At 35.7% G+C, this 14,339-nt stretch overlaps 2 protein-coding genes across 11 annotated transcripts in view; one reads left to right on the forward strand and one right to left on the reverse strand.

Annotated features, from left to right (window-relative positions):
- The window catches only part of drk (growth factor receptor-bound protein 2 drk), a 155,987-nt gene that overhangs the window by 110,873 nt on the left and 30,775 nt on the right, over positions 1 to 14,339 (reverse strand). The window lies entirely within an intron of this gene.
- The window catches only part of GluClalpha (glycine receptor alpha 1), a 37,141-nt gene that overhangs the window by 5,956 nt on the left and 16,846 nt on the right, over positions 1 to 14,339 (forward strand). For 3 of the 10 annotated variants that reach the window (XM_069127753.1, XM_069127757.1, XM_069127756.1), the window contains exon 4: positions 10,153 to 10,220. The exons of 3 other annotated variants lie outside the window; for them this stretch is intronic. In XM_069127753.1, coding sequence (XP_068983854.1) covers positions 10,153 to 10,220 — 68 coding nt within the window. Of the gene's footprint in view, positions 1 to 5,635; positions 5,706 to 10,150; positions 10,221 to 14,339 lie in introns of those variants that run through there. 4 more of the 10 variants (XM_069127754.1, XM_069127758.1, XM_069127761.1 and 1 more) reach the window with 3 other exon arrangements.

Here is a 14,339-nt window from a genome sequence, read left to right on the forward strand (position 1 = left end):
CGAAGACTATCCTCGACGAATCCGATGATCTCGTGTCCTTAGACACACCCCATCATAGTTTTCCTCTGCAGCATCATCGCGACGAAAAGTCATTCTCTCGCGAGATCGTATTAGCGACTTACTTAGCGTCTGTACGCTCGGTGGATATTCCCCGTTTTAACAAAGAGTCCGACTTAGATTTTGTAGGCACGTTCATCCATCACCCCGTCGACCGCGGATTCGTTATCGAACCTAGGATCATTATCATTAGTTTCTCGAGTATCTAATTACCACGGTTACTTGTCCAATTCTATAATAATCGTATCTGCACTAGCCAATGTCTTCTCTATTGCTTATCGACAATGCGTAAACCCGACATATATATATATATATATATACATACACACACACACATATATATAGAGAGAGAGAATTTTTCAAACTAATCAATACTCGAGCTGCACTGTGAGGCACTTGTTAGCGATTCTGAATAATCTAAAGCGATGTTGTCGGTTTGCCAGTAGAGCGACGCATTTGAGATTCCTATCCGTGAGAATTAATTGTAAAATTGAACTATTTACTAGAATGGAAGTGCCACAATTATCCGATCAATATACCATTTAACAAGGATATCATATTTCATAAAATAAGCTTTTAATCCTTTCTTCAGTGAGCGATATAGATAAATATTACTTTACTGGAGGCTGATAAATGTTTTCATTGCAAAGTAATTGGCTTTTCTCGTAAATTAATCATTTTCTACTTGAAACTGTTCATCTCAACCGTTTCAAACGGTTTATTTTTCTCCCAATTAGCTGTGTCACTCGTCTAACAAACCAACGATATGCCTCGGACAGAGCTCGATTCCGTAAAATTTCGTGTTTAACTACAACCTGCCGTTGATTTGCACAATTCTTACTAACAGGCATAGTTGTCACTACTCAAAGAAAAAAATAGATAATATATATATATATATATATATACAACGATATGAAAAAGAGGGAAAGATCGAATGAAAGATCGAATGAAAACGTATTCGCAGCCGAGGACACGTATTCATGGGGGTTGTTATAGGCTTTACACCCGGCGAAGCACGTAAAACGTTTTAAGAAGTAAACGTGTCAAAGAGGAACAAGCTACTGTATTCGAGGTAACATCCCCGTTGGCAATGTGCCGACAAATTGCAGGCGTGACGAGTTTTGCAGCGGATCGGGGAAACAAAATGCGTCCACGAACACGACTTTTGTTGGAATCGATACCGGTAGCAATGGTCAACGACGAACTGGCACACGATCCGCTGTCATTCCGTGACAGCGAGTACCAGATCACGTAAACGAATCGTGTTCATACACATACGGACACTGGCTTCTATGTAATAGAGAATGCACATGTGGAAATACTATCAAGCTTCTAGGAACATCTTCTTGTAATAGAGCAATGAAATTCCTGAAATAATTGGCATAAGTGATCTATTTTATTCTTGATGAGTTAACAACCTCGTTAATTTAATATCTACATTGCTTCAAATAATAGGGGAACATGCCATGTTTCAAAGTTATATGATCAAACAAAATACATGATATCAGTGGCAATTGGCTTTTCCTTTTTTATAAATCCGAAGGTCAATTTTCTTTCTTAAAATAAATTTTATATGAATTCTGGGACGAATGTAGCGTAGGATGAATGCTTTCAGAATTTTCAAATAATGAGACGAACGAAGATACTGGAGTTGTTAGCAGTCTTCTTTTGAGAGTTTGCTTTTTAAAATCTGTCGCATTTTCTATGGGAACACACACATGTGATACTGTTACTATTGCATTTAAAAAATCAAGATTGTTCTCTGGATCCGCTTTACGTCATCTGTAAAGAAACGATTGCCGTCAGCATATTTCTTCTTCAATCTTATAACTCTCACAAGTAATATATTCATGTATTATTTGAAATAAGGAAAACGTTTTAGGTAAACATAGCTGGTAGGACACCCGCGTATGTCAGAAAATAAGAACGAAAATTTAGATTTCTATTGGTAACATTCGAGATACTTTCATGTACTTTATCCCTTTGGAAGATCGTTTTGATAATCGTTGTAAGTAATTTCATGAAGAGTATATTTTCAGATACTGATACTCGTATTCTCAATACAGAGTGTTTGAAAATCACAGATTAGGAAAGTACAGAGGAATAGAAGATACATTTTTGGTCTAATTGATTTACATTCGTTTCTATTTCACTTTTTATGTAACAATGTTTAATAATTATTATTAAATATTTGTTACAATTTCTTACTGGAAAATTCTTGACATCTAAAACCGAAGGACTCGGGCTTTGTTCCTTAAGAGTAAAAGAGAAACGACGATACGTTTATTAGACTAAAATGTATACTTTCCTAACTAGTAATATTAAAACGCTATGTCTATAGCGCTGACATTGTCTTAGTATATTTCTGGAAAATAAGAATACTCGTCAAAATTTCAACACAATATTTCAAAAGCGGTAATTTAAAATGGTGAAACTTTTGATAACGATAAATAAAATATCTACACCAGGATTTGTTGAAAATGTACAAGTCACGTTAAAGAAACAACGTGAGGAGAACACAGGGATCAATTTTGCTTCTGTGTAAGATGGCAGTCGCAGCATGACGTATTTCACGTAGCCTTTCGCTTATCTGACAGAACAAGACAGGAGATCAATATGTTTATATATTCATTTATTTTTTTTTTCCAAAGAAATTTGAATGCAAAGTAGTGTACGGTGGTAATCTGCCAAATTTCCATATCGTGAAGATATTAAAAATGGAGATGATGATGGAGTGAAGGTGAAGAGGAGAGATGGGCAGGGGGATGATGCTGCCTTGCTAGGAAAAAAGGGATGATGACACTTGAGCAAGCGAAGGTTTATTATTTACATATTTTTTTCTGTTTATATTTTGTCTTTCTTATGCGAATGAAGTGGATGGAAATGTAGACAAGATACCTCTATTCATATGTATACATGACATGCATACATGATAGTATCTGAAAAAGAGTCGCTTGTTGTGTCTTTATCATTACTTTCCATTTTAGTTTCCTTTTTATCTTTTTAATACTTCTACAAATTCTACTATGAGTTTCCTGCTAAAGAAATTTGTCCTTTCAGTTGCAGTGAAGCTTTTAATCATTTTAATACTGGTACAAACTTTGACTACGTCAAACTAATGAAAGTTGTCCTACTCTCCTTGAACATAACTTTTTTTCTAAGGTTAGTTGAAATTTTGACTGATTCGTTAAAATCTACGATTATTGAATAGCATCCTGCGTGATTCTTTTGTTTTATTCGTAGCAAATCTTTACGGATTTATTTAATTTAATTGAAGCAGATACTTGTCAACCCTTCCATTTCCAAATTACGTAACAGCCTAAGAACGTATCTCTGCAATATTTCTATCCAGAGAAACAAGCGATTCGCACAAATATTTGGCATAAATATTCTACAGTCTGACGAGAATAACACTTTATTTCATACGATTACTTTATGAGAATGAAATTACGATCCTACTATGATATACGAATTTTTATCTCTCGTTTCAGCAAAATAAAAGAATACAAATTTTAAACGCTTCGAAACCGAAACGAGAAACACAACGACGATTCTTTCATATTTTCCTCGAAATTAAATAGTCGTTCGACGATAGAAAACTACAATTGGACAAAAATTGACGTAATAGGGTTAACAGGTATCGGTATCCAGGTTGTGGGAAATTTTTCGATTACTCTTCACAGTCTCTCTATTAGCCGCAATTTTCTTCCTCGCTGGAATTTCCAACGTTCTAAATTCCTACCAGCGAATCACGTTGCGAGCTAAGTTCGATTAGTCCTAATTATGCGCCCGGAACATATTCCATCTCGCGTAACTGTCTGCTCTGTACAAAACACCGTGTAGAATTTCAGACAATGGCATTGAACGCCTCGGAAAATTGGACCGCGAATTCCTATTGTTCGATAGGTCAGAGAAAGTATAGTATATCGTCGATAATTATAGTCGACTTCGTACCGCCTCGAGGTTCATGTTGTGTCACGAGGGTTTCTTTTTTTTTTTTCTTCTTTCTCTACCATTTCCAGATGTACTCGTTGCTCTTTCTTTTCTCTTTACCATCAGACAGCATATTTAGAGAGCAGCGGTTTTCCCTTTTTTCCTGTTTCTCTTTCTTTTTCTCTTTTCTTTTTTTTTTTCTTTTTGCGGCCACACCAATTTACAGCCACAGACGAGTTTCTAATTAGAAACAGGGAAAGATTTCGTTCCAGCTGGTAGCTATGACTGAGAAACACAACCGTCTGCTTGTTAATCATTGTTACACGATTGCTTCTTGTACCGTATTCGAGCAAAGGAAAACAGAACGAAATGGGAACAGTTTATCGGGTTTACTCAAATGGCAAGCGAAGGTAAGATAGCAGTTCTATCTATATTCTTACGATGGATCGAGTAACTTACGACGAAACAATTAATCCAAAAGAATAAACGAAATGTTTTAACAGCGGAGTTCGTTCCGTGTATATGCTGATACAGTTATGTAATTAAACACGAGGGATAGACAAAACAGTTAATGCGTCTAAGTAGATAAAAGGTTCCAAGTAAATTGGGGCAGATAATTACACGTTTATAATTTATCGTAGTTACATGTACTGGCAGGATGTTTCATGTAGCGTGAATAAAATTTCGATAATTCTAGCAGATAAATGTTTACCATTGCGAAACAATATATAATAAAATACCTTCAAACGTATGGACTTTTTAAGGAAAATTTATAATTTCTTTCAATTATAAATCATCGAGAATGCACGGTGGACGTTAAACAATCGTACTTTTACTACACCCAATGTAAGAGCGATGGACTTTTATTTTGACAATCAGCCTTCGTTATCTTAATAATATAATAGTTTTACGATATTGCTGCTGATATTGCAAGAACTTTGATAATATTTCTCTAAGTAAATACCATTGAAATTTCTTTGGAAATCTCATGAAACAGCCTGTATACATGAAGATCTATTCTTAACGTGAGAGTCCGATTACCAAATCTGTTTCGGTATCTGTGTCACAGCACTTTGCCCGTAGCTTCCGAACGTTCTAGACATTTAATCCCCTAATCCGTAGTAGAGACCTACACACCGTGTACTTTTTCTACTTGTTACACAAGCACATCCGAATTCTCGATAAAAATGAAACAAGCCTACTTTGGTACAACGTTCCCGTATATGTGTGTATCTAGCCACAATGTATGGCACATACGAAATGACTACAATCCCAGGATTAAAGAAATCTTTAATCTGTCCGATATCTAGACGATTATCGACAGCGATTAGGACAACTTACATGAAGTCTACACGAGGAGATGGTTCGAAAAAACGATTGAGGATTTTCGTCTAATTTTCCCCCTACTCTGTCCCCTTTACCTCGACAGCCCTTACGAAAGAAAGTAACACGGCCACTCGTAGGGAATTTGGAAAAAAAGAGAAACGAAAAGAATACTCAAGGAAATGAACAAATTTTTGGTAAACGAAAGTAAATCACAAAAAAAAACGAAACAAATAAAAAGACAAAACTATTCCAGTAGAGTATTGTAAGACACGAAAAAAAAATTGACTGACTAAAAGGGGGCTCTATTGTTTTTGCCCTTAGATGGGCCGGCCATTGTCCGGGTAAACCTGTTTGTGCGAAGCATTGCGACAATTAGTGACATCAAGATGGTAAGTATACATTAAACCAATCCAAAACTCTTTACAACGCGGTGCAATGCCATTTCTCTCTTGGCGGGTACTGTTTCCTTATTTTTCTGTTGCTTGCAATGATTAAAAGTAGGCGCAATGTAGGTCTTAGAGTCTCGATAATCAATTTCAGAAGCAAAACGAGAACCCAAAAAAAGGAAGAAAAGAAAAGAAAAGAAAAAAGTAAAGAACGTACAAAAGAAAAGAAGAAAAGATTGTTGAACAAGGCTTCAGCATTTACGCGAACGGCGACCATAACAATGGCAGCAGGCCAGCATCTTGTCCCTTCTCCGTTACCATTCATTATTATGTCTACACTATCCGTTTCTTGCCAGTGATGCCAGATTTTATAAGAATTTTTCTGGGAATTGCGTGTTAATCGGACAGAGAAAATCCGATAAGGAATCCTAATTGTTGATCTTGCGTGCGATTTCTTACGACTCCAATAGAATATCTTAATACGAATAGAATCTTTTAATTCGACAGAGAATTATGCGAAAATTTGTTTCGATTGAAACAAATGAAATTCGAAACGAAGAATCATCATCCGATAAGCTTTTCATGCAACTCATTACAATTCGAATAGAGGAAATCTTTTTAATTTCATAGAGAATGATGTGAAAATTCTATCGTACGACCTATTCGAATTGAAATGGTAAATTCGCTCGATGAAATTTCGATTGGAATCGAATTCTACAGTCGTGTGGAAATCTTCCATTTATATACGCCAATGAATAAGATTCCAGTACGATATACGAATTGCTAATGGTACGAAGGAACAGTCGTTAGAAATTCGCACGAGACCTCTGTCGGGTTTACCCTCCTGCTAGAATCGCATTACGTCTAATCGATCGCAAAAGGAAGTTTGCATTAATCGGAACATTAGGAAAGATCTTTCTTTCTCTTTCTGTAATAATTGGGACAACAATCTTTCCTGATGCTCTGTGGTTACAGTCATACGTACGAACATTGTCCGGAAATTCAGTCATTTTAAATATTTAAAGAATCGCCTAGCCTTGATGTAATTTACCTTACCGTGTGTACACGAATAGACATTCCTGCCACAGAATTACTCAATCTTTAACGAAACGTTGTTGGCCGAGCTTACGTCTTGTATCGCCGTACGTAAATGTTGATAATCGTTGGCGACCAGGTTTTGGCTAGAACTTTCAATAAACGAAATTAAGCGAGCGAAGCCAAAACCAATAAAATATTTCTTACCAGTACCAGCGTGACGGTACAAGACATTATCTCCATCAACGATATTTCATTTTCGATCGAATAATTCTATTTAAAAATAGTTGTTCACAAGTATTCGGCAAATGGCCACGAAGGAATTTTCACCATTATCAATCATACAAATATACGATTCTAGGCACGGAGGGTGTCCTTCCCGAAATAAATTCTTCGATCTGGGAGCACTGTCGCGCGACGCTCGCCATAGACCCCTTCATAGATTCTGATTAAAAGTCTTGTCTGCTCCCATCGATCTCGTCTATCACTTTGTTGATTATCACCTGCCGCCTCCCCCTCACACCCGTTCTCTGACACAGCCAGATATACATATTAATCAATATCTGTTGCCTTTATTTTTCATCTGTGTACAATATTGATTCTCCCCTTTAATTTAGAATGACTGATCACACACAAAACCAATTAGCATCTCTAGCATAGATACAGGCATGTGGCATTCTAGCTTCGATGTTCACGTATGTACATACACAATTTATACGCTATACATAGGAGCACAGACGTTGTTGCAGAGGGAGAGACGAAGAGAGAAAAATGAAAGGTGAAGGGAGAAAAAGAGACGAAACGGAAAGATAAAGGAGGAGAGGGATAGGAAAGCGAGAAAAGAGAAACGAGAGGAGAGAGAGAGAGAAAGAGAGAGAGAGAGAGAGAGAGGGAAAGATAAGAGAAAAGAAATGGAAAAGGATTATATTGGCAGAGTGTTTGGTCTCATAGGTTCCCTCCAACTTTTTCATCCCCGTTTTTCGTAGTTCCTCATAGTGCTTGATGACTTAGTAATTACGTTTTGCTACGTTTAATTGCGTTCACGAACGATCAGATACGTCCGGTTTTACTTGTTCTACCTTTTCAACGTGTCACACGATGTGAGTACACACAGAGGATCGATACAATTATGCGTGATTCGTGAATTATTTTCCGATCAGAGGCGGTCCTGACAAGTGGTTCTACGATAGGCGAAATCACACGTTTCACGTAGCTTCGTAACGAACCGTAGACGCGTCCGGATGTACTTGAGACGAGGTTGCGACGTTCTGCGAATTTTCTGCATGCATTTCGCGCGAGTTGCAACCTGCGTCAGGATATTGAGAAATCGGAGAAGGATTGTAATTTGAAATTTATCATAGTCTGTCTGGACTATGATCGAGATTCAACGATAGAAAAATTAATCAATAGAATGTACACGTGTAAAGACACAGGACTATAACGCATTCAACCAAAGTATTGAAATTTAATGAAAGTAACAGTACGTGGAAAGTGAGTCAAAAAGATTTATTCATTCACTGTGTCGACGATCTCTGTTTTACAAAATGCATTCGATAGAGACAACGATTCAGAAGAGAAAGCTATCCAGAAGTAATGTACAGAGTTTGTTTCAAATTTTCGATACCGGAACACGAGAGTCTTTTATGCTCACGTAAACCTCCTGTCGAATTTCCATATTGCTAAATACAGGGCTAAGCCGCTTCTTACACGCGCGCTATAGAATGATTTTCAAAATTCGAAAGAAACATTCGAAGATTTGAAGAATCATTTTAGTAGCTCTGCGTTTCGCTTTAAAATGCAAGATCGAGTAAGATGCATTTATTTGTTTCATCCTTTTTTTTCTTAATGCTTTCTTAATCTGAGAATAGTAGCATTGACGCAAATTATGTAAATTAAGGATTAGTGAATGCTCGACACTGACTACAGGAACAACGTGTCCGACGTCTTGTCCTGGTTCATGTAGGGCGGAATGTTACGCAAACACTCTGTATGGCTCAGGACGATACGCCTGGCTCGTCCAACCAACAAATTAACTCTTAAACAACTTGTTGAGATTGCCCACGATATAACAATGCAGAGAACACTCAGTTATATCAGAAGCATCTAACGTAATTCAGTTTTTCAAATTGTCTCACAAAAATATCCACGTATTACACGAAACAATACAAATACAACAACAAAACAAAGAAAAAACAAACAAACAAACAAAAACAATACAAAGTCGTAATATTTCCTAGATATTTATTGAGAATGTTCATCAGTTACGCGAAATAATTGAGATTTTCTGTGAATTCAGATTTCATTTACAAGCTTTAGTCGTTCAAATATTTGTCAAAGAATATTTGTCAAGAATATTTGCGAATAGAAGCGAAAAACTAATCGGTCTCTTCTTCATTTAACGCTTGTACGCGCGAGAAGTTACTTTATCTTGTTACCAAAAATTATGTACACGAAATTAATAAGGAAGACGGCAATATTACACGTATGCTTGTTCAATATATACGAAGATCCAAACCAGGAGGAAACTATAATTTCCTGCAGCTATTCTCGATCCACTGAACTTGAAAATTAAGTACGGCAATTCTGCTACTGCTTCGTTTTTTTAAATGGTAAAACCATGTTCTTAAGGATCCGTAAATAATATACAAGATGTTCACGTTATTAATTGTCAGCATTTCTTTGTGAGAAACACATACAATAATAAGTCTCCTTTTATTTATTTATAAATCAATGATTGTCTTCTTTTATTTTTCTCACAAAAAAAAAAAAAAAATAACGCTCGGAGCTAATAACTTGAACACTGTGTATACACGAATGAAAAGTTCTTATAAACGCTTGTAAAATTCTTAGACTCTCGATATACTTATATGTTATATTCATCAAGTAAATGGTTCCTTAACTCATTCTTTCCACTTCTTTTTTTTTTTTAGTATCTATCTTCTTTTCTTCTCTTTGATGCTTTTCGTTAATAATCTGTATTTCCACTAGTTTGCTTTACGATTGATTAGTTCGATCTGTTTCTCCCCCCAAAGTTATCGTTCATTTTTTACTACGATATGTATATGTATAACCACCCATAAGAAACTTAAAGATAGTTTGCTGATTTTCAAAAATCAAATAATACGAATCACTCGAATCAACGATTCACCACTACCTTTTCGAAGAAATCTAATCTCTTAAAGCGAAGAAAAAGCAATATTCGTAATAATATTAAATAAAGTACAGAGAAATACTAATAATAAATTAACGACGAAAAGAACATATAATTTCCAAAAGTTTGCCCGTTTGATTGCAGGAAGCGCAGAAAGCGTAGAAAGCTCGAGAAGCGTTTCTTTCTTTTTTCATTACATCTCTTCGATGCGACTGATATTACTCAACGATTGATTAATTTTATTTATTCTGTTTGCTATGTTAGATGGGCCCGCGGTTGTCCGCGTCAACATATTTGTTCGAAGTATCTCAAAAATAGATGACGTTACGATGGTAAGTTAAATAAAAAAAAAAAAAAATATCAAATGCCCTAAAAAATCACAAACACACGCCTACACGTACCTCTATTATATTATATATACATACTACTAAGTGTTGTACTACTAAATGTTGACTGTACAATCTGTATGTATTATAAATACAGAGATCGATATATATATATTATGCTATTATACACATAGAAGTCGTTCTCCGATTAGCTAGATTATCCCAGCAACTATGGAGTTGTTATATAATTGTTCGTCGTTTTTTTCCAAATATTCGCACGATTTCCGATTAGTAGACTCACTTTTCTTCCAATTGTAAGAACGAACTTGACGTATATCGGTTCCTTTTTCCGAAGAAGCACTCGTACGAAAAATATGAACAGAGAAAACTTTGTCTCGTGTCCCGCGTGTTTATCAAAATCGGTGGCAAATCTACGAGATTCCTAGTATACTTAGTCGATCGACCATAACAAAAAAAAAGTTCTTTCTACGATCGAAGCGTAACTTATGATAGACAAAATTTTTCGATCCTTCTAGTATACCATAGCACGGTCTGGCACTGATGTTTCCGCAGTCTTATAGTTGAAAACCCCTTGAAAGTCTTTCTCTCGAGGAATGTGAATAGACATTTGAACGTTTAGAACGTATAGAAGACGAGAAGATTTCGATTATAGTTGGCCAAAGAATAGTAGTTAGACGTGCAATGAATATCATTTACTATGTGTTTGTATGATAATACATACATATTAACCAACGTATTATACATATGCACATGTATTTCACTGCTAATTCTCTACGTAGTATTCTTATAATATATAAAGCTGCTCTTTGTCTCGCAATATATATATATATATAAATACAAATCTAGAAAGAGAAAGAAAAACGAAAAAGAAGAAACACACGTACACGTTACACGTTTCCTCTTTACCTCTTTGTGTTGTCTCTCCCTTTTATACCAGGCTCTCTCGTGCGTATTTAAGGCCCACTATCATAAACTTTTTTAATTCCACTATTATATTATCTCGTATGTTATATTAAGCAAGCATATGTTTTGTATGCATAAGAAAAACTCGAACTGTTACGAATAGCACGACCAGAAATTTTTCTCCGCTCGTGAGGGAAAGGTACGAATTCTAAAAATACGGTATCTCTCGCCTTTTTAATATTTTTAATATTTTTAGATAACGATAAATAATATTAAAGATATTAAAAATTCTCGGCGAAGTATCAGAATCTCATTCCAGATAATTCGTTAAAATAGCGTCGTGCTGCTCGTAATTAAAAAAAAAAAAAAAAGAATACACCATATATACTGTCGCTCACACGCTATTGTGTCGTAGATGATTTAATGGAGTTTGTTGTTTTTTTAACATACGCATTCTCTGTTTTGGTTTTTCTATTCTTTCTTTTTTTTTGTTTTTCCTATCAAGTATTGTATCACGTGTGAATCGTTGAGATGCTGACAAAATTGCCGTTCGCCTAATGGCGCGATATACACGCAGTATCAAGAATATATACACTCTGTTCGAATTTCTTGTCCGTTTCCTTACTCGTTTTATTATATTATTATCCTCCTTTGTTGTTTTATATCGCACATACGATTATATTTCAAGTAACATCCGTTAACGATTTTTCTATTTAATCCCTTATTGCATAATGTCAACTAGACTCGGTGTGTTTCGTGCTGCTATAGTTTTTTTTATTCAGAGTTCCGCTAAAAAGAATACTTCGTTTTCCCGCACACTAACGCGGCTTTGTATTTGCTGCAAATTGCAAAAATAAAAAAAAAAAAGAGAAGAAAGTGGGTGCTATCTATAATATGGGGTATTTTCTTTCAACAAAAACGTTAATGGTGGCGTTCACATTAACGCCACGATATTTCCAAAAAATATCCTTTAATATCGTTTCTATCTCTTCTGTCTTAGATCTGTCTTAAAAGAAAGTTCAAAGAATATTCCCAATATTTAGATATTTTTAAACGTTTCGCTTCCGTTTGGTGATTCGTTAACTCTTTTAGGGGCAAAAACAAAATTGTCGTATCTTTAGGATTCTTTGAAAAAATCAGCCCTTAAAGGTGTTAATCGATAAACTGGCGAAACTAGCGTGCACAGAATGGGATTTTGAGGAATTTTCGTAGAATTTTGTAAGACATTTCGCTCCTCGCCAGGCGTTTCTCGAATGTTAAACGAAATACTTTTCAGCTGGCTTTCGCCGCTTTTTTAATTTCCACAATTACAGCTATCACGATTAGATCGGACAATTTTTAGCTACATTTTACTTTCTTTAAAATAATCGTAATTGTTTCGACAGATATTTTGTAGTTTTTGCTCTGAATTTCGTCTTCTACGTGCTATAGCAGTAGAGCTGAATACTTTTCCTTCAAACTGCGAGATCCGTTCAACTGGTGAGTTATTCCCTTTTTTATTTCTCGCATGTGTTCTTTCTCTCGATTTGTCTGCGTAGAAAGACTAGCTCTTTTTATTTATTCTCTTTCTTTCGTATTTTATTCTACCTATTTAACGAACGCAGTAATTCTTTGTCCTTTTTTCTTATCCGTAAAATAGCACAGGTAAACAATTTTTCCATCCATCTTACGAATTTTGTAGCATTTACGAAGCTTCGTTTATTATTTTCAGTCGATTAATATATCTGTGTCTCGTTTAACGGACGTAGAAGAAATTATTTAATCGCCAATCGATACTGTAAATATGTTTAATGCCGAAGTCGTAATTATCAAACGTTTCATATTCCGTGGCTTCGCGTATTTCTCATCAACTTTCAACGCAATTTTCTCGTAATTCCACTTTTGTTTAATATTACAGAGATAGAGGGTAATAATTATTAAACCTCGGTTCACTCGAGACATATTCGATTTCCTCATTCGAGGTAGTAGCGACGTAGCAGCAAGGAACGCGTATGTTCGTCGGTCGATCTGTCCTTCAATGTAAATTAGAACGAAAATATTTAAAATATTTTGTAAAAAAAAAAGAAAATACGAAAAGAATAAAGAAAGATAAAGGAGAAGAAGAAAATAGAGTGCAGTAAGGGATTAAACGATGGCGGGGCATGCACAGCATGTTGTACAGATGTGTGCAATTTTCAATCATTTGGAAAACGAGAAATCGTCGAAAATCAGCGGTTCGTTCGGTACAATTCTAATTAAAACTATCGATTTCTGCGTGATGGCGTCTATAAAGCTTCAAAGTTGTTCGATGCAAAAACGACGACGACTACGGAAAATTACGTGAAATTGTAGTTAATAAAACGAAATCGTAACAGAGATCTCGTTTTGTCAATAACGAGTTCATCATCGTGAACAAGCAGATCTTTGGAAGTTTGATGAAACTTCAACGTTAGCCTAACGAATAATTTTCGAATATTTTTCAAGATACTTTGTCTTATTATATTTTCCTATCTCTTTTTCTGTATGTTTTTCGTGTTTCCTTTGTTTTTCAATTTGTACGACGCTTAACAAACATTCTATGTATATATACACATGTATGCGAGCTTTTCTATTTATCCTTCTTCGTAGATCCTTTTCCTCAAAGGATGCATTCGATCGAGATTTCTCGAAGGAAAAAAAGGAATAACAGGTTTCGAGAAACGCGGTATCTCCGACGATTCCAATAGTTCTCCTTCGTTTCTCTGTGTAACATGCAAACAGAAACGAGGCAAGAATCGTTCGCTATCATCGTCTGGAAGCTGCTTAAAAAACGAAACGATATCATCGTTCATCTCATTCCTCACGAGTTACACGTTCGAATACCTTCACGAGACGTTCAGTCCATCATCCATTGTCAAGAGATCTTTTCCCCCTTTTGTTTCGACTTCGACTCTCGTTTAATCCTCTTTCGAACAAGTTGCGTATCGTCGCTGAGAGAAGTTACGACGCTTACAAGCTCCAACGTAATTTTTGTTTCTTCGCTGTCATAGAAAATAGTGTAGCTTCAACGATATTATTTTTATAGAGGTTGTTTTGTCAAATTTTGGGATGCCTCACTCGCTACCTATTTGATTATCGTTGCATCTAATCAGGCATCTCCTCGTCTTAAAATATATGACTGTAATCGTACGTTTTCATCCTTCATCGTGATTCAGCTTTAAACTGAACACGTTTTTTACGAAA

This window comes from Bombus flavifrons, chromosome 14 (assembly GCF_040668555.2).
Source record: "Bombus flavifrons isolate JBK064 chromosome 14, iyBomFlav1_principal, whole genome shotgun sequence".
Taxonomy (NCBI): Eukaryota; Metazoa; Arthropoda; class Insecta; order Hymenoptera; family Apidae; genus Bombus; species Bombus flavifrons.